Source organism: Daktulosphaira vitifoliae, unplaced genomic scaffold (assembly GCF_025091365.1).
Source record: "Daktulosphaira vitifoliae isolate Bord-2020 unplaced genomic scaffold, ASM2509136v1 Scaffold_1, whole genome shotgun sequence".
NCBI classification, from domain to species: domain Eukaryota; kingdom Metazoa; phylum Arthropoda; class Insecta; order Hemiptera; family Phylloxeridae; genus Daktulosphaira; species Daktulosphaira vitifoliae.
This window is the reverse complement of record NW_026099572.1, coordinates 50,668,969-50,693,357: the sequence shown is the minus strand read 5'-3', so window position 1 is coordinate 50,693,357 and position 24,389 is coordinate 50,668,969. Positions and strand designations below refer to the sequence as shown.

At 27.3% G+C, this 24,389-nt stretch overlaps 2 protein-coding genes across 4 annotated transcripts; both read right to left on the bottom strand.

Annotated features, from left to right (window-relative positions):
- Positions 1-21: 21 nt before the first annotated feature.
- On the bottom strand, positions 22-23,699 carry LOC126898860 (alpha-ketoglutarate-dependent dioxygenase alkB homolog 4). Of its 3 annotated transcripts, XM_050673281.1 has the most exons (5): positions 19,995-20,013; positions 17,885-17,986; positions 9,747-9,965; positions 9,059-9,621; positions 22-164 (listed from the first exon to the last, which is right to left on the bottom strand). In XM_050673281.1, coding segments are annotated over exons 1-5 (888 nt in total). In that variant the 5' UTR covers positions 19,998-20,013; the 3' UTR covers positions 22-163. The 3 variants fall into 3 exon arrangements, with proteins under 3 accessions (XP_050529238.1, XP_050529227.1, XP_050529235.1); XM_050673270.1 differs by lacking the exons at positions 22-164; positions 19,995-20,013 and adding an exon at positions 23,420-23,699 and having other exon boundaries at positions 8,963-9,621; XM_050673278.1 differs by lacking the exons at positions 22-164; positions 19,995-20,013 and adding an exon at positions 19,065-19,148 and having other exon boundaries at positions 8,963-9,621.
- LOC126898755 (DNA helicase MCM8-like) lies at positions 18,141-20,581 on the bottom strand. Its single transcript, XM_050673075.1, has one exon. It carries the CDS (start codon positions 20,560-20,562, stop codon positions 18,235-18,237), a length of 2,328 nt encoding a protein of 775 aa, XP_050529032.1. The 5' UTR covers positions 20,563-20,581; the 3' UTR covers positions 18,141-18,234.
- Positions 23,700-24,389: the final 690 nt, after the last annotated feature.

The window sequence follows — 24,389 nt, the reverse complement described above, 5'->3', positions numbered from 1 at the left end:
GATGTAAAAGTTAAATAATTAATTTAAATTAAATTTACCATTCAATTTTTCACAACTAGAATTTTTATAGTTATGAACAATAGTTGATAAAAATCAAGTCTTGGACCATTTTCCATCATACTTACTCTTCTGACTCAAGTAGTAATAAAACTGACATTTTGAGTCTATAAAAAAAATAAATTTCATAAAAAATAAATGAATTAAATTTTTTCTGAACTATTAATTAAATTTTTAACATTACACTATTTAGATGTTGTATTAATCCATATTTTTAAACATTATATTCAAGGCTGGATTAAAAGGGGTCAAACACCCAGGGGCCCATCTCGAATTATACTAGACTAGTCATAATTAGAGTATTTCTGGTTCTTTAATTCACTTTTCATTTTTTTTCATGGTTACACCCCGTTCTTAATCTGGCCCTGATAATATTGTTAATCAAATAGTTCATTAACAGAAGAATAAGTTATTTTCCATCTTCACAACAATCCAAAGTCAATATTAACTATTTTTTTTTTGTTTAAAGTTAATCTTAAAAAAAACATTTCTAATAATATTTAAGAGGATAAATTTTTGAAGCAAACTGTAGGATCGATCGATTTCAATACGTGATGTACATCACTAAATATTCATAATTGAAAATTTTGAATGAAAAAACATTTTTTATTAATATTTAATGTACAAGACTTCTTATTAAATTTGTTCTGAATATTTATTATAAGATACATTATATTATTGAAATGAGATTCATTGGTAATAATTTTAATTGCATTCAGATATAATTGAGCAGTGTGTGCAACAATTTTTGCAAACAACTTTTAACGCGTCTAAAAATTTAAAGGAATTAATGCAATACTTTTTAAAAAAAAAATTTATTACTTATGAATAAACACACTAGACTACAAGGAACATTCATCAGAAACAAAAATATACTTTTCTAAGTCAACTTTTTACGATGTTTTCAAATGTGCAATTAAACATTTTCTATTACTTCTAAGTTTTAATATTATTACTTATAATTAAAAAATAAGTATTTGCATATAAAAAAAAGGTAATTAATGAACAAAAATAAATTGTTTTAAATTAATACTGATTTTAATTATTAATATGTTAAATATAAGGAAAATGACATATTTAACCTATTTTTTTAATTCTTTAAAGTTGATTTTTGTGAAAGTTTGTAGTAAAAAAAAATTAATTTATTACCATAGCTTTAGTTCAATTTGCAAGTTTGAAATTGACATCATTAAATAAAAAAATTTATGAGAATTAAAAAAATTGTATCGTTAAGATTAATATGCAGTTAGGAAATTTTATAAATACTATTTAAAATAACTTTTGGTGTTTAAAAAGATTCTACAGTGTAATTATTCAGAACTTAATTAATTTTAATGATTTACTTTAACTAAATGAACCTATCAAAACAAAGTTCTTAAAAAGATTTACTCATTTGAGCTTATTATAAAATTTGATTATAGTTGTAAAAATCCATTGTTAATTCAGGAGAAACTAACAATCATTTTTTTTAGAAATGTTTATATAGCAACATGTTACCAACAAATTTGGAATATTATAGTCTAGTAGTAGCACACACAAATAGAGTAAAAAAATTATTATATTACAAAGTTAAATTGATTTAATTTTGTATTTGAAACCAATCATATTTTATAGTTAAAGTAAATCATTAAAATTAATTAAGTTCTGAATATTTCAATTGCAGAATCTTTTCAAACACCAAAAGTTACTAAAATGTTATTTTTAAGATTAATATGCAGTCAGGAAATTTTATAATTACTATTTACTGTATATTTATCAGAAAAACTCATTATTTTTTTGCATTTTTATTGTAATAGAACATATAAATAGAAATCATAGTAATCATTTCTAAGTAATTTTTGGTATTTAAAAACATTCTACAATTGAAATATCCAGAACTGAATTAATTTTAATAATTTTCTTTAACTAAAAAAGTTATCATTTTGAATCCCTCTTGTGGGCAGGTAATGTTTTCAAATGTGCAATTGGACTTTTTCTGTCACTTCTAAGTTTTAATATTATTAAAAAAAAACGGTAGCACAGTGGGGTCGAGGCACAGTGTGGACGAGGCATAGATGGGACAAGTATAGATGATATCTAACAGTGATTAAAATCACTATCATAAGAAACGCTTCGATGCAAATCTGTAGATAGTGATTAATTTTAAAAGATTGATAGATTATTTCAAAAGTAACCATAACTCTTATTCCCTTAATTTTATCCCGATTTATAATTATAATATATGAATAATTAATAATTATAGTTTTTAAATTCAGTATGAAATTGTGAGGCCAGCTATGATGTATGGTTCATAGTGTTGGGCGGTTGATAAGAAAGTAGAGCAGAGAATAAGTGTAGCAGGGATGAGAATGCTTAGTTGAATGAGTGGAGTGACTAGAGAAGATAGGGTAAGGAACGAGCATATAAGAGGAAGTATAGGTGTTTCGTTAATAGTGGATAAGATGACAGAAAATAGACTTAGATTGTTTAGTCATGTTATGAGGAGAGAAGAATCGGAAGCTGTAAGAACAATTATAGAAATGAATGTTGAAGGAAGAAGAGATANAAAATAAATGTTGAAGGAAGAAGAGATAGAAGAAGACCAAAAAAGAGATGGAGGAATGCTATTGAATGCGATTTGAAGACAGCTGATGCGAGCGTAGAAGATGTGGGAGATCGTGTCAAGTGGAATCTTAAGATAAGGGTGGCCGACCCCAAGTTGTTGGGATTAAGGCAAAGAAAAATAAGAAGATTACCAGAGATTTCGGTGGCAAATGACATAATATGATTGTTGTTTGGGAATGTACAATTTAGCGTTTAGTTGGGTTTAAACAATATAGAGTCAAATCAATTACCTACTCTATCGGATGTATATTAATACACTTTTATGATACAATAAATAAATAAACTCACACATACACACATATGCATTTATAACATAGTGTCTAATGTAAGTATAACATGATAAAAAGTAACCGTAAAATGAAAAAAATGGAATATAAATTTTATTACTCATATTAAATGTAATGTAACTCGAAAAATATTTGTTTAAATGAAAAAATATAAGATTATATTTTTATTTATAATTGTCTTTTAAACAACTTTTGTACGAAACTTTTTTTTGTAAGTTAAATATTTTTTGAGAAAATTAAAAAAGCTCATATTTTTGAACTTTTGCGAAGCTGTAAAAAAAAACCCCATTCCAAACAATGAGGACTATAAGTATGTCATTATACATATTTTAATTCAACTTTAAAAAAAACAAAATTTGGTTGGGAATTTTTTCCGCAATTTTTCCTTTGTTGACTGGCTTAGATGTCAATTTTAAACTTGTAATTGAGCTAAAAGTTATGGTAATATATTCAATTTATTTTACTATAAACTTTCATAAATCTTTATCAAAAATTTTTCATCAACTTTAAAGAACCAAAAATATTGGTTAAAATTGAAAATTTGGACTGATTATTTTTAACATATTAAAAATCAAATCAGTAATAATTTGAAAACAATTTTTTTTTTCTTTTAATTATTATTTTATATATATAATTAGTAATAATATAAAAAATTAGAAGTGATAGAAATAGTCTACTTGCAGATTTGAAAACAACGCGAAAATTTGATTTAGAAAAGTATATTTTTGCTTCTGATGAAAGTTCCTTGTAGTCCAGTGCATTTTTTTATAGTAACAAACAGTTTTTATTGAAAATTATTGTATCAAGCCCTTTAAATTTTTATACACGTAAAAGTAAAGCAAAATATAACTTCTTTATTATTTTTATAATTTCTCCGTTTAAATTACAATATTAAATATCAATTTCATACTAAATTTAATAATTATAATTAGTATATATTCATATATTATATTTTAAAATCAAAGAACTACTAATCAGGATATAATTAAAGAAATAAGAGTTGATGTTGCTTTTCGAATAATCCACCAATTTCCTACTTAAAAAAAAAAAAATTGGTTGGGAATTTTTTCTGCTATTCTCCAAAATTACTCCTTCGTTGACTAGAATGCATCATTAAATAGAACATTTTATGAGAATTAAAACAATGTTATTTTTAAGATTAATATGCAGTCAGGAAATTTTATAATTACTATTTACAGTATATTTATCAGAAAAACTCATTATTTTTTGCATTTTTATCGTAATAGAACACTTAAATAGAAATCATAGTAATCATTTCTAAGTAATTTTTGATATTTAAAAAGATTCTACTATTGAAATATCCAGAACTGAATTAATTTTAATGATTTACTTTAACTAAAAAAAAAAAAGTTAATATTTTGAATCCCTCTTGTGGGCAGGTAAAGGGTTAGATTTATAAAAAAAACCAAATGATAGATAAAGACATGCATCTAAATGAAAAAAAATATATACTGATTTGGTCATTTTTGATAAAGTTATAACAGTTAACAAAGTTATAAGTTTTATAAACTGGACTACAAGGAACTTACATATAATGTACATATAAATTACATAAATGTAATACAATTACATATAAAAAAAAATTAAAAGAAAAAAAAAATTGTTTTAAATTAATACTGATTTTGATTATTAATAAGTTAAAAATAAGAAAAATGACATATTTAACCTATTTTTTTAATCGTTTAAAGTTGATTGTTGTAAATGTTTATAATAAAAAAAAAAATTTATTTTACCATAACTTTTAGCTCAATTGGTAAGTTTGACATTGACATAATTAAATAGAAAATTTTATGACAATTAAAAAAATTGTATCGTTAAGATCAATATGCAGTCAGAAAGTTTTATAATTACTATTTATTGTAAATTTATCAGAAAAGCTCAATATTTTTTTGCATTTTTATAGTAATAGATAACTTAAATAGAAGTAATAGTAATAATTTCCTAGGAACTTTTGTTGTTTGTAGAAAAGATTCTACAATTGAAATATTGAGAACTTAATTAATTTTAATGATTTACTTTAACTAAATGTACCAATCAAAACAATGTTGTTAAAAAGATTTACTCAATTGAGCGTATTATAAAATTTGATTATATTTGAAAAAATCAATTGTTAATTCATTTGAAAAAACCCAGCACAGGGGGGTCGCGACACAGTGTTGTCGTGGTATAGTTGGATCAAGTATAATGATATCTGACAGTGATTAAAATCACTATAAAAAAAAACGCTTCGATGCAAATCTTTAGATAGTGTTAAATTTTAAAAAAATTGTTGTTTTATTCCAAAAGCTACATGATCTGCTGGTTCCTTATTAATATCTCGATTAAGATAAAGTATGTTGAACGAAAAAGGGTTTATTAAAAAATATTATTTCTCAGAAAAAAATTGTGTGGATCCATATACTTTTCAATAAGTTATAGCATTATAAAGTTAAAAAACCCAGCACAGGGGGGTCGCGGCACAGTAGTGACGTGGCATAGATGGATCAAGTATAATGATATCTGACAGTGATTAAAATCACTATAAAAAAAAAACGCTTCGATGCAAATCTTTAGATACTGTTTAATTTTAAAAAATTGGTGGACTATTCCAAAAGCTACATGATCTGCTAGTTCATTATTAATATCCTAATTAAGATAAAGTATGTAGAATGAAAAAGGGATTATTAAAAAATATTATTTCTCATAAAAAAATAATGTTGATCCATACACTTTTCAATATGTCATAGCATTATAAAGTTAAAAATGTAAAAAATAAAATCGAGAATTTTCACACAATAATAGCATTCGGTGGCCATTTTCACCGTGAAGATAAAATAAAGTCCGAAATTTTTTTTTTCCATTATAAAGTATATTACATTAGCTTTAATTTAAGATATATTTAAAAGTGTCAGACCTTCCGGAACACTTTCAAAATTTAGGTTGAAAAAGTTCTACTTTTTACATGCATTTTTTAGATTTGAACCCCCCTCGTATATAGGGAAATGGTCCGATTTAAAAAAACAGTATGTCAAATGAAAGATGTATATGAACACTACTCTTCATAAAAAAATTGTACTGATCCATACATTTTTCAAAAAGTTATAGCATAATAAAGTTAAAAATGTAAAATACAAAATCGAAAATTTTCACACAAAAATAGCATTCGGTAGCCATTTTCACCGTGAAGATAAAATAAAATCCGAAATTTTTTTTTTGCATAAGAAAGTACATTACATAAGCTTTAATTTAAGATATATATAAAAGTATCAGACCTTCCGGAACATTTTCAAAAGTTAAGTTGAAAAAGTTAATTTTTTGTAAAAAAGTTACCATTTTGAAACCCATCCTGTGGGCTGTTAAAGGGTCAAATATTCACAAAAATATATAAAATTATAGGTAAATATCTAAGGTATCTATAAAAAAAAAATTGAAAAAATATCGAAAATTAGCGATTTTTAAATTTGTAATTTTTTGGGGGGTTTCCCCTATTGACGGGGAACGAGGGAAATTTTTTCAATTTTTGAGAGTAATGTCTTCAACTAGATACGATTTGTGATCTTTTGACATATTTTTCATCAAAATCGGTTCAGTGAGAGCTGAGATTGAGCATATACAAACACAAAAAAAAAAAATAAAATTAATACCTTCTCAGCTTCCCATCAAAGCTAAAAAACGGTAACACAGTGGGGTCGAGGCACAGTGTAGACAAGGCATAGATGATATTTGACAGTGATTAAAATCACTATCATAAGAAACGCTTTGATGCAAACCTTTAAATAGTGTTTAATATTACAAAATTAATGGATTATTCCAAAAGCCAAATTAATTCTTATTTTCAATTTATATCTTGATTACAAGTTTTATGATTTATAAGTGTAATATATGAATAAATATTATAGTCAGTTTGTGCCTCGTAGGTGCTAGTGGTGGAGGTGCAATTTAAAATATAATACCGCTAGTTATAGGTATAAAAGATTGTCAAATTAAATATAATAAAATAAAACACAATACACATATTATTATTTTAAAGGTCGCAGTAGAAAATATAAATGAAAATAATAATAATAGCGATTATACTATTAAAGCAACCAATAACGAGCGTACACGTATTAATTCTAAAAATAAATTAATTACATAGTAATAAACTAATATTTTACTATATAGACGACGCTGCCAAAAAACCCGTACATAAGATTGCAGCTTAACAATACCCGTACGCACACGATTGGTCTCCTCGTTAATAATATACGTATCAAAATATTGTTTGGACGATGCTGTTCGTCGTCTAAACACTTGTCGTGTGTGCATGCGTCCCGCGTATACTGAGGAAAACAACTTTAATGTTCGCTCACAACAAATGTATTCTAACTATATTTTACTATTTAAAAATTTGGATTTTTAATAAAAATGTAGAATTAAGAGTATACAATTTATTTTAGTAGGAGGTGCGATCGTCCAAGCCACGAGCCGCCACTGATTATAGCGATAAAATATAATATGTAATTAATATTTATTACATTAGTAATTTTTACGAAGAACTTATAAAAAAATTTGTTGGATACACATCGGTCGAATATGCTGTCAAGAAATTGTGTTGTGATTATTCATGTTATCGTTGTGTTACATCGAGTTGTTGTCGATCTTCTCTCTATGTCGAATTGTCGCCGCCATCTTAGCGCTTCTTCAACTATAAGCTCTATGGCGCTTGCAAGCCACTAGTTTTTGTAGTCGTTATATTGTAAAAGTAAAATTTCACCTTTGCAATTGTCGCACCTGTGTGCTCAGTTTATCGCCGTTGTGTCTATATATTTTCTGAGAACATCACAGTACCGTTCACAGTATATTAATATTAAAAAAAATTGTTTTTTTAATTTTGGAGTTATCCTGTTTTTGCTTAGCACGGCAGAATAAGTATAATGCTAGTTCATCTATCTTTCTAAGACTTACTCGCTTGTATAGTTTATTATTTGTTTATCCCTTTGTGGTATTATTATTTAGTGTCCCCCTATCCACATTGGTGTATATAAGATTTTATAATTCTTGTATGATATATTTAATTGTTATAATTATATATTGTAAAATTCATTCTACATTCAAAAATACAGTCCATTCACCTTATTCCTTATCCTTGACATAACCAAAGACTTAGGACAAAATAAAACTATGAACGTTAACAAACCCGCGTAAATACCACCGAGCGCTGTGTTCATAAAAAATTATAAAGTAGTTATAATTTTTATGGCAAACGTATATAAAAGTCGAAGAGCTTGATACAATAGTTAAAAAAAAAATTGTTTGTTAATTAGAAATAAATTTATTGGTCTACAAGAAATTTTCATCAGAAACCAAAATATACTTTGCTAAAGTAATAGTTTATGTAGGAATTATAAGGTTTTGCCCCCTAGAATAAAAGATATATTTTTGTTTCTATATAAACCATTGGTAAAGTTTAACAAATTTGGGATCCTTCAAAGAGGTTTAAACAAAATAGATAAATACATATAATTGTAAGCTCTACTTATGATATCAATTCACTCGAACAAAAATTTTTAAAACTTCAGAATTGCATTATCTTTACTAGATAGATTTTACTAAAATGTGTTCAATTTTTTTTTTGTCTGTTGTCTCTTTTTCTCACTTCTTACAAACTGATTTTTGACAATATCACATTAAAAGATCACAAATTATACATAGTTGAAAAATTATTATTAAAGATTTTTTAAAACTTTCTGGTATCTCGTAACGGTAAAATTTTGATTTTTAAAGTTTAAATATTAGGTAAATACTGACAATTTCAAAATTATTTAGTCATTTTTACAACTAGTTATTTTTAGCAGCATTTCTCCTTTTATCAAAGTATAAAAGAGTTTTACTAATATAAACTTTTAAAAATTTTTCCTTGTGTGGAAGCCATAATGACCTTCTATAGACAGTAGAATTAAAAAATAAAAATATGGATTAAGTCACTGTTGCACATAATCGCCTTAAATTATGCATTGAATTACAAAATCTAATTAAAAAGAGCTCTAATTTTTCTTTTATATTTAGTTTTTAAAAATACAAATAAAAGTATTTATCAATAATAAGAGATAACAAAAATATGTATTCACCAAAATATTTTAGCTCTCTCAATAATATCACAACTATCTTTAAAATATAATCCTCCTTTTAAATAAGGTGGTGTAAATTCTCTGTATGCAACACAAATTCTTCTATCTTGAATATCTTCTCTAAGAACACAGTGTTCCCATAAATATCGAGTATTTCCATACAACACTAAAAGTGACCTTCTAGGCATAGGAATGCGTATAACATCAAATGGATATTTTTTTTTACTGCCCGATAATAAAGTACATTGTGAATTTGGTATATATTCAATATTATACTGGTTTTTGTATTTGATATTGTGTGGAGTTAAAGTTAAAACAGAGTCAGTCAATAGATTTAGAGTAACAATTCTTTCACCCCAAATCCAACAATCATCAACATGTGGATCAATTGAAGCACCTTTTTTAGGATTATACTCTAATGAACATTGCTCAATAGTATGATAATCTTTCATTATAGAAAGTTGTTTAAAGCGATCTTGTACAAATTTAGTACATAGTGGAAATCCATTAAAATTTCCTATTGACAAACGTCTTTTTTTAAAATTGCATTTTGGACCAAAGTTCTGTAATCATTTAATATAAAATCAACTTTATATATTTATAACATTATTATATTTAATTATTATTATTATTTGTTGGTAGGTAATTATAAACAATTAAATATTATAAAACTAAAAAATATGCTTACTTGTTTTCTACGACCACTTTGAGATACATCCCAAGGTATTTGATCTAAATTTTCAATCAAGTTAGCTTCCTCTTTTAAGTCTATAAATTCATGTTCAATATAAATACCATCAAAATTATAGCTTTTACCAGTATGACTAGGAAGATTTTTACATTCATTTATATTCCATCCTTCCCATAATAAATTACAATATGAACAATACGAGACACAAATTAAATCCTGAAATAAAATAAAATTTATTTTTGAAAAATTATATCATATAATAAAATAGTTAAGAAAATTAAAATTAAAATTGTTTAACTATAAGCTTTATTTATAGAAATGATCACCAATTTTTTTCATAACTATTAAGAATTTATATATTTTGAAAAATTATTTTATTTTTAAATAAATTGAAGAGCACTGTGCAAAACTAAAATAACTCTAATTTATTGATTGTTGGTTTTAGCTTCGATGCAAAGCTGAACCTTCTCAGCTTTGCATCGAAAAATTATTTATTTATTATTTAAGTTAAATAATGTTTTTTTTTTAAATAATTTTTTTTTGTTTCACTTATACTCAGCTCTCATTGGACCGCTTTTAATGAAAAATATGTTAAAAGATCACAAATAGTAAATAGTCGAGGAACATTATCCTCAGAAATTGAAAAAATTTCCCTCGTTCCACGTAAATGGAGGAAATCCTCAAAAAAATAACAATTTCAAAATGGTAACTTTTCCACAAAAAATTAACATTTTCAACTTAATTTTTGAATATGTTTCAGAAATACTGACACTTTTATATATGTTATAAATTAAAGCTAATGTAATGAACTTTATTTTGAAAAAAATTTGACACCTGCACTTGTATTCGTGGTGAAAACAGACTTCAAAGTTAAAGAAAAACGTACGTTTTTTGTGAAAAATTTCTCGATCTTATATTTCTAAATTTATATTACTATAATGTTTTGAAAAATGTATGAATCAGTAGATATTAAGTATTTTAATAAATACTTTTTATACATTCCTTTCATCCAACCAGGCACGTAGCCAGAAAATGTTTATTGGAGGGGCCAACAATTTCGGGCCCTTGTATCATTTTCCTTTTTTGTTTCCCATGAAAAGCTTGTGGGGGACTCCCTCCACTCCTCCTTAGTCAGTATCCCATTCTATGAATTCTACAAGTTCAAAATTTGTGTTTATTTTTAAAAAATTGGTGGATAATTCCAAAAGTTACATGATCAAGATTTTTTTTTTTTAATTTATAGTATGTAACATAAGCTTTAATTTGACATGTGTTTAAAGAACGTACTATTTCCAGAACATTTTCAAAATTTAAGTTGAAAAAATTGACTATTGTGAAAAAGTTGCTATTTTTAATACTATTTTACTTAATCCCTTGTGGACGATTAAAGGATTAAATTTAAAAAAAATTCTATTAAATGAAAGAAAAATACCTAAGGTTTCAATATAAAAATATACTATTTTGATTTGTTAACATTTCAATAAGTTATGGCAGTTTTAAGTACAAAAAACCCCAGTACAGGGGGGTCGATGCACAGTGGTGCCGTGTTATAGTTGGATCATGTATAATGATATCTGACAGTGATTAAAATCACAATAAACAAAAAACGCTTCGATGCAAATATTTAGATAGTGTTTAATTTTAAAAAATTGGTTGATTACTCCAAAAGCTACATGATCTGCTAGTTCCTTATTAATATCCTGATTAAGATAAAGTATATGTCGAATAAAAAAGGGATTATTAAAAAATATTATTTCTCATAAAAAAAATTGTGTTGATCCATACACTTTTCAAAAAGTTATAGCATTATAAAGTTAAAAATGTAGAATACAAAATCGAGAATTTTCACACAAAAATAAAGTTCGACATTTTTATAAATAAAAAAGTATATTACATTAGCTTTAATTTAAGATATAGATAAGTGTCAGACTTTCCGGGACATTTTAAAAATTTAAGTGAAAAAGTTGTCATTTTAAATCCTCCTCGTGGGCAGGTAAAGGATAAGATTTATAAAAAAAATATATCAAATGAAAAGTAATGATATCATGCATCTATATTAAAAAGTTATGGCAATTTTAAGTAAAACAAAAATTGAAAAAATTAGTGATTTTTAAATTTGTAATTTTTTGGGGGGTTTCCCTATTGACGGGGAACGAGGGGAATTTTTTTAATTTTTGAGGGTAATATCTTCGACTAGATTCGATTTGTGATCTTTTGACGTATCATTGAAAGAAATCGGTTCGGTGAAACTGAGAAAAAGTGATAACAGACACAAAAAAAAAATAAAAAAAATTAGTTTAAAAAAACTAAAAAACACGATTTTAAAGCACATCGATCTAAAAAGTTAAAAATAATTTTTATGATAAGCTTAAAACAATAATGTACGAAAAATACTAGTATTATTGTGATAAAAGTGTCGGGCGCTCAATATACGAAAAATATGACACAAAGCACCCACGCTTTTATCACAATAATACTAGTATTTTTTGTTCATAATTATTTTAAAAATTATTTTTAACTTTTTAGTTCCATGTTATGATAGTAGTTAATATCACTATCATGGTTGTTACGGGTAACGGGAAATCAGGGTTCGATTCTGGAGAGGGAGTCTAAGAAACGGCTACTACATCCAAGGAAAGTAGCAGGCGCGCAACGTGGTGGTAGTGACGAAAAATGACATACGGGAATCATCCCCCGTAATCGGAATGAATATACTACATATCTCTTAATGAGTATAAAGCGTATTAATATATAAATTTTAATAGTAATTAGAATATATACATATTTAAAGGGACTTAAGTACGTAAACGTATCATGCATGAGGTATAGCCGTGTTTATGTGGGCGGGCATGGCGGAGGGAACATTATACACGAGGCATATACGGCGGCAGAGGCGTCGGCTGTAGGAATATATAAATGAATATTAACATATACGTATAAATATTAATATATATATGTATATATATATATATATTAATATTAGCGGTGGCGGTAGGAATATAATGATCTTCGCATAATATCGCGGCACTTTTGCTGGCGTCGACGACGCGATGTCCGTCGTGATCCTCGGGCGTCAAAAGGTTAGCAGCCTAGATGACAACAGTGCGCGAGTACGGATCGGTTTGTTGACGTCACTTTGACAACGAGAAGAAGACTACGGTATCCTTAACGGCGGGACGTTGTCGGCCGTGCGGCACTTGCTGGACTTTGCACCGCGGCGTAAAACGACGCGGGGCTGTGTCAATTACAATAAAAATTTGTTATATATATATATATAATTGATGATAAGCGCGCGTCTACGGGTTGGAAAATATTGTTCTCTACGAGTGGTGAGCGGGGTGGGGCGAATGCGTTACAACAGTATAGTCTCAAGGTCATACACGACGGGATACGCGACATAATAACACGTGCCGCGTGGAGTTACAAACTTACAACATACAAACAAACAACATACATGTGAAACTAATATAAGCGTGTTAAAAACATATCATAGTAAAACCATTACCATTATTTTCGCATCGAAGCTAATAAAATAATAATAATAACTGATGATAATTTATACCTAAATACTAATAACAAATAAGTTATAAAATTTTTTAAAATAAATATAAATTCTAAACAATGTAAAATTTATTTTATTTAAAATTAAAAACAATTCCTGCCTTTTTTTAGTCATATTTTTATTACTATTATTTAGAGCACGCAAATAACAAATTAACAAAAACAAATAAATTACCTATTGTAACTACTAAATTATAAAAAAAACAAATTAAAGATAAGATTTATCAAAAAAAATTTCAGAGTATACTCTATCGAATTTTGTAATCAACTAGATTCTAATCAATGCTTCTTTTTTAATTCGGATCATTTTTATTTATACAGGGGATTAAAAGTTTAAACAGACTAATAGAAATTAGAATTTTTGGAAATGTTCTGGAATTACTGACACTCTTATATACATTCTTAATTAAAGCATATGTAATATACTTTAATATGAAAACAAAAATTTCGAACTTTAGATTGTCGTCAAGATGAAAATTACTACTGTATTCAAAAATGTAATATTTTTTATATTAAAATGTCTCACAAGAGTTTGCCGTAGTATTGAATCCACCAATTTTTATAAAAGTTACATGAATTTAACTTAAATCGAATATAAATTTAAATTTATTTTGAATATTCTGCCTCTTACTTTAAAAGAAACGACATAGAGTTTTCGAACCAACTTAATTGTTCGTTTTATCCGACTACAAGCATGATGTACTGTTATGTCAATCACACTTAAATTTCTCACGCTCGGGGTACAACATTTCCACCCGTTTGTCAAATGGCTATTAACACGCTTATATTAGTTTCACCTGTATGTATGTATGTATGTATGTATGTTTGTAACTCTCAAAACGCCACGCGTTATCGCATATTCTGTCGTCTACACTAGACTGTCATAACGCATTCACCCCACCCCGCGACACGCTCATCACACGCCGGCAATACTATTCCTGTATAAATTTATGTTTGGTTATCGTACCCGTACACACGTGCGTGTCATCAATATTATATATATATATATATATAAACAAATTTTTATTTTGACTGACCATTATCATCCGCGTGCACACGGCTTACGTATATATTTCTACCGCCGTTTATACCTAAGGTATAACGTTAGTCCGACTCGCCCGCCCACAAAACACGACTGTACCTAATGCATGATACGTTTACGTACTTAAGTCGCTTTACATGTATATATATATATTCTAATTACTATTAAAAATATATATTAACACACTTTATTCTTATTTAAAAATATAGAACTCATTCATTCCGATTACAAAGGATGAATCCAGTATCGTCATTTTTCGTCACTACCTCCATGTTCCGGGAGTGGGTAATTTACGCGTCTGCTGCTTTCCTTGGATGTGGGAGCCGTTTCTCAGACTCCCTTCCCGGAATCGAACCCTGATTTCCCGTTACAACCATGATATTGATAGTAACATCTATAATAACATGAAACTAAAACGTAAAAAATATAGTTTAAAAAAACTAAAAAAACACGCTTTTAAAGCACATCGAACTAAAAAGTTAAAAATAATTTTTAAAATAAGGTTAAAACAGGGCGTTTAATATACGAAAAATATGGCACAAAGCACCCACGCTTTTATCACAATAATACTAGTATTTTTCGTTCATTATTGTTTTAAGGTTATTTTAAAAATTATTTTTACCTTTTTAGTTCGATGTGCTTTAAAAGCGTGTTTTTAAACTATATTTATTCGTTTTGTTTTCTTAATTCTTTTTATGGTGAAAAAGAAATTCAAATTTTTTTTGATTTTTATTTAATTTATATTGAATAACTGGAATTAGATTATTTTCATCGCCTCTTTTTTTTTTGACATTATTGCTAATTTATAAAAACGATTTACAATTAAAAATTAATTTTTATTTTTAATATGTTAAAAATGAACCGTGCAAAATTTCCATTCAAATTGCCATGTTTAACCTATTTTTTTGGTCCTTTAAAGTTGATTTTTATGAAAGTAATAATTTAAAAATGGTGAACTTTTAACCTTTTTTTTAGTTAAACTTGCAAGGTTAAAATTGATATCATTGAAAATAAAATTTTTATACACATTTGCTATCAGGAATAAAGAAAGATATAGTGATTCATTTTGCTTTTAGTGTAATCCACTAATTTCTTAAAATTAAACACTATCTGCAGATTTGCATCGAAACGTTTCTTTTAGAGTGATTTTAATCACTGTCAGATATCTATATTTGTCCTAATTATGTCACGTCCACATTTTATGCTACCGTTTATTTTTCTTTATAGTTAATCTTTAAGAAAATGAATATTTTCACTATTACTTTTTTTATTTTGTAGAGATAACCAGTGTGAGTATTTCTTTGCAAAATTTAGCAAATGGATTTGGTACCATATTTAAACATTATAGAGTTTAATGTTGTAGTATAAATATTATAATGTTTGTCGTAACACAAAACAGCCTACTAAGAAAGTAAGCATAGAGTAGTGTGGGTACGAAGATATTAAGTTTGCTGACTAGATATTCACGTACGTGTGATCATACAGCAGTTAACGTGCTCGGCTGACATTCCGGATCAGCTGTAGGGGTCAAAAGGCCGTTTTTATAGGAAAAGAATAAGGATAACACCTAGGTATGAGGCGCAGATGAAGTGAAAAACACAAATACTTGATGTACCAGGTAAGGAATATAACAAAGTACGAGGTGCAGACGAAGTGTAAGACACAAGTACTCTGAGATGTTGAGGGCGAAAGTAGGTAAATGAAAAAGGAAGAATAAAGACTTGACTTAATACAGTAAGCCAGACAACGACGACCGAATACTGAGACTGATGAATGACATAAAACATTGGAATCGACTGACTACGATGGTCAAGTCCTTTGGGTTAAAGTAGAAATTCGAACGATTGTCAATTATGCAATAATTATTAATCGTCAATCCATCAGTTTTTAGAAGTATGCTTTATTATTATAAAGTGTTTTACTATAACAATTCTTTACAATAATGTTAATGTGACAACATCACACGTTTTAATGGTACATTATGTAATAATCTGAGCTTAAGAATTTTTAATTGTTATCAAAAACAAAAATATACTTTTATAAACCACTTTTAAAGGCTAATTTCATATCTACAATTAGTATTTACCTATTACTAGTATAGTAGTTTTAAAGATAATTACTAATTAGTAATGAATAATTAGTTACAAAAAAAAAAATTATCAATTTTTTTTTTTTAATTATTATTATTGATTTTCATTTTTAGTGTTTCTTCAATAATCTGTGTGATATTTTTATCCAAAAAATTTTGTTTAACCTATCTTGTCTCTAATTTTTTAGTCTTTTAACTTTAATATTTAGGACAGTTAAAAATTGTTTTTGGTTTAAATTGAATTTAAAAATGACATTAATAAACATGAAATTTTATGAGCATTTAAAAAGGGGCTTAGATTGATATATGTTAGCCACATAACAATAGATTATTACTAAAACTTATATAATTATTTTTAGATCCTATATATTTACTATTAACAGTAAATTTATGAGTAAAGCTCATAATTTTATTAAAAGCACTATTTTTTGCATTCTTATTGTCATAAATAATTAAAAAAAAAAATTATAGTAACAATTTTTATGTAACCTATATGTTCTTAAATTGTTATTATTTGTCTCTTCGGAGGTTGTTTCCCATCTAAGTTTCTTTATTTAATTTTATGAAGATAGAACTTTCTAAATTATAAATAAATAACCAAGCAATTGCAGTTTTATAAGGATGTAAGTTTTTTTTAAATATTTTAAACAAAAAGGTTAGTTAAAATTTGTGTAGTTATCAAGTTAAATAAATTTATTTATTTATTTTGAAACTTAAAATAAAGAATAGTCACCTTAAAAAATATAAACATTTCCATAAAAAAATAGCTAAATACAGAGCCAGAACGTGCCCGCCCACTTTGCTATAGCTCAGTGCACCAGTAATTATTGTGCTTACAATTGAATAGCAGACATCCTAATAGTAGGCAGGCCTACTGAGTATTGAGGAGAGGCCTCGGCAACAATTATTAACAATTAAATTTCTTTTTAATATTTGATTGATAAAAATAAATGCATTTTTTGTTATGGCAAATTGTTAAGAGGTGCTAAAATAATTTAAGTTAATTGATTAGAAGAGCTTGCATATTATAACTAAAAAAAATTAAAGATTATGATAGTTCCCTTAATGTTTGTTCAATTCACAAAATTAACCAAAAATTTTTGTCATATATTTGAACAGGAAATATAAAAATACATTTGTACAAAAAATAATCAGCTTTACTTAGTATATTCCATTATTTTAGGTCAAATGTAACTATTTTTTTAAATTTACTTGTGTATAAATACCACCACCCTTATAATTATTATTTCGAATTTACTATAAATTATAAACATAAAATAATTATAACTAATAGTATTAAAGTAATAGCTTCTATTACCTAATGAACGTTTCCTAAAACATTAAAAAACTGGCGCCATTTTATTTTCGCACAAATTTTTTAAATTATTATTATCATGATACTTTTTTTGATTCTATAATATTTAAAATATTTTTATAACATACTTTTAATCTACTTGAATCAACTGTAGGTGTTAAATTGTATTTTTCTTCACATATAAAACAAGTCCTCATACCTTTGCAACCACAAAATTCAGTTCTGTCCATCTAGTAAAAATAAAAAAAATCTTTAAGATTTTAAACGTAACATATTAAAATAATAAAAATAAACTGTTATCTGCTGGAAGGCAAATTTCTAAAATTTTTTAAATTTACTAACAGTTTATCAAATTTAAAAATTAAATGATAAATATACTCATGATAAAAGTTTAAAATAAAATTTTATTAAATAATTATTTTCTAGAACAAAAAAATATAACTACAATTAAAAAAAAATAATTGTTATTTGACTGTTATTATAATTTTAGCTCGTATATATTGTTTCCTTTTTTAATAATAACAGCTTCATTATTTAGCAAATCTATTATATTATAAAAATCCAACATTGGAATTTTCAATTGATTGGCAAATTTTTTCATTTGATCAATGCTACATAAGCGCTCAACTTTAAAATGCTTTTGTAATTCGGCCAATAATTTTCTTGATTGGGCACGAATACCCAATTTTTTTCCATTTTTCTTAAAGCCAAATCCACTAAATTCATCACATTGAGTTTTAACTAAACTAAAATTAAGTAACTCAATTATTTCAAGTGCATCTTCAGCAGACACTTCTTCTCTTAAATCAACTTTAGCTCGTGCTTGTGCTAATCTAATACACGATTCTAATTGTCTAACTGTTATAGGTATATCATAATTCATATTATTTTTTCTAAGTTCAATAAAATATTGTTGTAACATTTCTTTGGCATCATTAGATAATATTGGAAATGGGATATATTTTCGAGCATATGCAATGTATTTACGTAATTCTGCATGAGAAATATAGTCATCATTGTGATAAGTTTGTGACAATCTGTCTTTTAAAAAAACAGTGTTTTTATCTAATTTATTTTGATCTGTTACTATTAAACTTTTATGCATATTAAGAACATGAGCAGTTAATTTTTTATCAGCAAACTCATCAGGTTTATCTAATAACAAAAAGATTAAATCAAAACGTGATAACATAGCTTGGCTCATTTTTAAATTATCTAAAACACCCTTTTCACTATTATAATGCCCACCTATAGGATTTGCTGCAGCTATTATAGTAGTACGACAAGGCAATGAACATATTACTCCACCTTTAGCAATACTAATAGTTTGCTGTTCCATTGCCTCTAATAGTGTATTATGATCTTGAGTCATTTTGTCAAATTCATCAATGCAACAAACTCCTTGATCAGCTATTACTACAGCTCCAGCTTCTAAAGAAAAATCTATACCTTTTTCTCGTGTTAAACTAACAGTTAACCCTGCTGAAGAACATGTACTTCCACAAACAAATACACCTCGAGGAGAAATATTACAAACTGATTGGAGCATTTGAGATTTACCAAGACCAGGATCACCAACAACTAAAACATGAATATCTCCTCTTGTTTGATTTGAGCTATTACCTCCAAATAATGATAATAATAATCCTGCTTTTACCATTTCATGACCATAAATTCCAGGACACAACGATTTAACCATTAATTCAAAAAGGTGAGGTTTTGAGTGAAGTCTCTGAATTAAGTAATAATCTTTCATTGTAAACTGTATAGTAGTACTTGTTATATTTCCTTTTGATTGATTTTTACTATTTTGTATTGAAACAACTTCTATATACTGCAGAAAAACATTAGATTCTTTATTATGACCAGTTTGTTTATTTTGAATGCATAATTTTTTTTTAACTATTCCTGTAACACTAACAATATCACCCGGAATACATGTATAAACTAAATCATTAGTTAGTTCACATTCAACAGTTCTAGGTACTCTACCACTTTCCCTTTGATCATCACTTTGTAACTCTTGTAATCTTATTGTTTGACAGTTAATAGATATAGTTAAAGGGGAGCTTTTATTGACAGAAAATGAATGGCTACGGCATTGTTTATTAACACACTGTTTAGGTTTTGTAAAAATTCCATCTAACTGCTTGATACCTTGTACATAACTACAATAATTACATGAAAAAGCTAGCCATGAACATTGAAATTTTAAACTACTAGCTTTTATTACTGTACCATTGATTAAAACTAATTTTCCATCAGTCTCTGCTTTTAAACATTTCAATGGAAATTGAGGACCAAAATGTGTAAGTCTTGGATGTATCATAGGTAAATCTCTGAATAAAGTTGCTTTATTTTCATTACTTTTATTTACCTCATCCAAAGCATGTTGATGAATTGCAAGACCTAAACATAATAAAGTATAGTTAGGATGATTTGTCAAATCTTCCCAAAAATTAATCCATACTGAAGTAAAATCTACATCTTGATTAAGAAGATCAACATTCAACAAAAATGATTTATTTTCAACAAGTTGCTCAATTGATAGATTTTGTTTATATTTTTTAAGAAATGAAACAACAGCCAAAGTATATTTGGTTGTCAAACTATTTTTATCATATTTTTCATCAGGAAAATACAACTTCCATCCATGAAAGATAAAATTTTGATTATATTCAGAGATTTGTAAAGAATCATGACTTTTAAATAGGATTTCATTATTTTCTGGACTTATTGATTGAAATTGATTATTTTTTCTTTTATTAATCTTCAAATTTTTTTTCCATTTGTTTGAATTATTCATTATTTATTATGTAAACATGTACAAACTGAAAACAAGTAATATTATCTAAAAAATTGAATTAAAAAATAATATTGTATTTTAAATTATTTTTGAACATGTAAAATAATATATAAAATACTTATATTTGTTATAGGTTAAACACATATCTTAAAACTGGGGTTGTGATTAGTCAATTTAATTGAGATAACAAAAGCAAATAAGAAAGATAGAGAACATAAAACTCTAAAAAAGAATAAAATATACATAACTTATGCACACATATTTATTAAAAATATCTTAATAAAATGTTTTTTTCAAAAAAAATTAAAGAAATGTGTAAAATATATTTCAAAGCAATCAAGTCAAACATGCATTAAAACTTAAAGAGGCCTAAAAATGTAAAAATATTCTTCTTCTTCTTCCTCGTCTTAATCCCCACTACTTGGGGTTGGCCACTCTTATCCTAAACTTCCACTTGACACGATCTCCCACATCATCTACGCTCACATCAGTTGTTCTCAAATCGCATTCAATAGCATCCCTCCATCTCTTTTTTGGCCTTCCTCTACCTCTTCTTCCATCAACATTCATTTCTATAGCTGTTCTTACAGCTTCCGATTCTTCTCTCCTCATAACATGACCAAACCATCTAAGTTTATTTTCTCTCATCTTATCCACGATTGACACTACACCTATACTCCCTCTTATATGCCCGTTTCTTATTCTATCTTTTCTAGTCACTCCATTCATCCATCTTAGCATTCTCATATCTCTGCTCTACTTTCTTATCAACCGCCCAACACTCTGAACCATACATCATGGTTAGCCTTATATAATAGCCTTGTAGAATTAACCTTTCAGCCTCATTGGAATTCTTTTATTGTATAAGACGCCAGACGCTTCTCTCCACTTCAACCCAACCGCACTTAATTCTGTCTTACATCCTCATCAATATCACCACTCTTTTGCACAACTGACCCTAAATACTTAAAACTCTCCACCTCCCAATCACGTCCTCGCCTATTGTCACTGACCTCCTCATTTCACCTACCTCAAGTTCTCCTTTGTCAAACTCATACTCTATATACTCTGTCTTACTTCTATTTATTCTTAAATCCTTTTCTTCAAGAGCTGATCTTCACATCTCTAGCCTTTGATTAACTTCCTTCCTATTTTCTCGTATTAACACTATATCGTCAGCAAACAACATGCACCACGGCACCTTTCCTTGTATTTCTCTAGTAATTTCATCCTTCACTATAGAGAATAAGTAAGGGCTTAAAACAGAATCTTGGTGTACTCCTACTTTTACCCGAAAACCTTCTGATACGCCTCCTACGCTTTTTACCCTGGTACAAGTGCCATCATACATATCTTCTATTGTATTAATGTACCTATTCAAGACTTCTTTTCTCATGCCCACTTTAAAACCTTTCTCGGTACTCTGTCATATACTTTCTCCAAATCTATAAAAACCATATACAGCTTTTTTTTCTTTTCCCTAAACTTTTCTATTAGTTGTCTCACACAAAATACTGGCTCCATTGTTGACTTACCAGGCATAAATCCAAACTGGTTTTTAGATACCGATGTCTCATTTCTTATTCTCTTATCTATTACCTTTTCCTAAATTTTTATACTATGACTCATAAGCTTTATGTCTCTATAATTTCCACACTCCTGTATGCCTCCTTTACCTTTAAATATCGGTACCACAATACTATTCCTCCATTCATTTGGAATTTTCCCTTCTAATAAGATTTTATTTAGAAGTTCCTTCAACCACCTTATGCCAACACAGCCTAATATTTTCCATACTTCTACTGGCACTTCATCTGGTCCTACTGCTTTATTCTTTTTCATTGATGCCACAGCCTCCCATACCTCTTTCTCACTAATTAAATCTACCAGCCCCTCATTCCACAAAATATCCTCTAACGTCTCTTTTGGATACTCCTCATTCAGTAATTTTTCAAAATACTCTTTGAACCTTTTTTTCACATCATCATCACTCGAGAGTACCTTATTATCAACACTTTTTATACACCTTATATAATGATAATCTTTAGACCTTTTCTCTCTTATCTTTGCAAGTTTATAGATTTCTTTCTCGCCTTCCTTTGTTCCTAGCCTATCATACTTCTTAAACTTTGCCTTACTTACTGCACACTTGGCTTCTTTGCACAAGCGTTTATACTTCATCCAGTCTTTCTCCTTTTGCTCTTTTGTCATACTTTGAATTGCTTTTTCTTACTTTCTATGATTTTTTTAACGTCCTCATCCCACCATCAGGTTTTCTTGTTTCCTGGCATTCTACTCTAACTCTCACCAACAATCTCATTTTCAGTATTCTTTACACAACTAGTAAATCTATTCCACATATCATTTATGTCTCCTTTGACATTCCACACCGTCCTCTTTTTTACCGTCTTTACAAACTCTTTTTCATTTTCCCCTTTCAATTTCCACCACCCGATCTTCGAATTTTTCCCAAAAATATTCTTTTCAAAATTTATGAATTGAATAAGTGAAAATATAAAAGTATTTGTGTCTAAATGGCTTATTTATATGTGTACACACAAAAAAATGCAAATTATTGAAATTTTCTGCCCTGAAAATAAATGTAGGCTACTAATTTGTCAAAAAAAGATTTTTGCTTAACATTAGATATCTTTGACTTTTTCAAAACATTAAGTATGTCTCAAGAAATGGTGGGAATACAGCCCCTGTATACTCAAATTTTTAGTAACAATCATGATTTACATCTTCATATTTAATATATAAATGAAAATATTTCAATATTCTTTAAGAAAAAATTAACAAATAATTAATAAAACTTTGTACTTGAATCAATTAAAATATAAAATAAAAAACTTACAGTTATTAATTACGTAATGAAATCGCTCGAAAACTGTTAATAAATTCAATCGAAAAACTAATTCTTCAACATTAAAAGCTATACTGACAGCAACAGAATTATTGTTAATTAAAGAACTTATAAGGTTACTACTAACTTAAACTATTAACAATTTATAAAGTAGTAAAACATTTCAGCATCAAGTTAACAACTGAATAATTATTAAGTTTAAACAAATAAACTCTCGGGGAAGAAATTAAGTGTTGAATCTTACAGTACTATTGCATAATGGCAAATTTCTGAATGCTAGTGATAATAAAGGTTTATAGATACTTAGTATCCATAAACCTTGGTATAGGTATATGCTTTTTCTTTTATATGCTTATGGAAACGTATGTAAATTAAATTCCTTATCATTTTCGATATCACTACATATTATTAATATACCTAGTTACATCAGCGAGCTAATATCCATAAAAACAAAATTTCCTTTTTATTAACAAATAATTGGAAAATTAAAATACTTTATCATTTTATTTTCTAATATATTGCTGAAATTAGTGATAATTATTTCTAGTCTATCTTGTATAAATATAGGAAATATTTTGTCACAGCTTTAAAACTGACAAAATTATTTGTTGCCCATCTTATACCACTTGGTCTTATGACTTTCTTTGTTAGCTAGCTAACCAGAATATGCATGGCTTGAACTTCATGTAGCTACTATCTATTATAGATTATAGAGTCAGTAAATTGTATTCTTAGCAAACATGATCTTAACAATATCATGGTTTGTGAACGAATTCTTAGTGAACGTAGAAGTCTACTAAATATGGGTTGTTGTTGTACTGCCCTACAGATTTTTATCCAGCTTTCTCTTTTGGACTTTTTCAATGTAGATTTATACTTTTTTTGAGGGTTCCTGCAGAACACCAAATGTTTTTTTCAAATTAGATTTCATTGTTTTGTTTAAGAATTTACATGACGTTGT

Excerpts from the sequence above, each read along its gene's own strand:
- LOC126898860 (XM_050673270.1), bottom strand. The coding sequence starts at position 17,986 with ATGGACAGAACTGAATTTTGTGGTTGCAAAGGTATGAGGACTTGTTTT. Across the intron at positions 9,966-17,884 it reads TTGATTCAAGTAGATTAAAA|GATTTAATTTGTGTCTCGTA; the intron begins GTATGTTATAAA and ends ATTTTATTTCAG. Across the intron at positions 9,622-9,746 it reads AAAGTGGTCGTAGAAAACAA|AACTTTGGTCCAAAATGCAA; the intron begins GTAAGCATATTT and ends AAATGATTACAG.
- LOC126898755 (XM_050673075.1), bottom strand. The coding sequence starts at position 20,562 with ATGAATAATTCAAACAAATGGAAAAAAAATTTGAAGATTAATAAAAGA.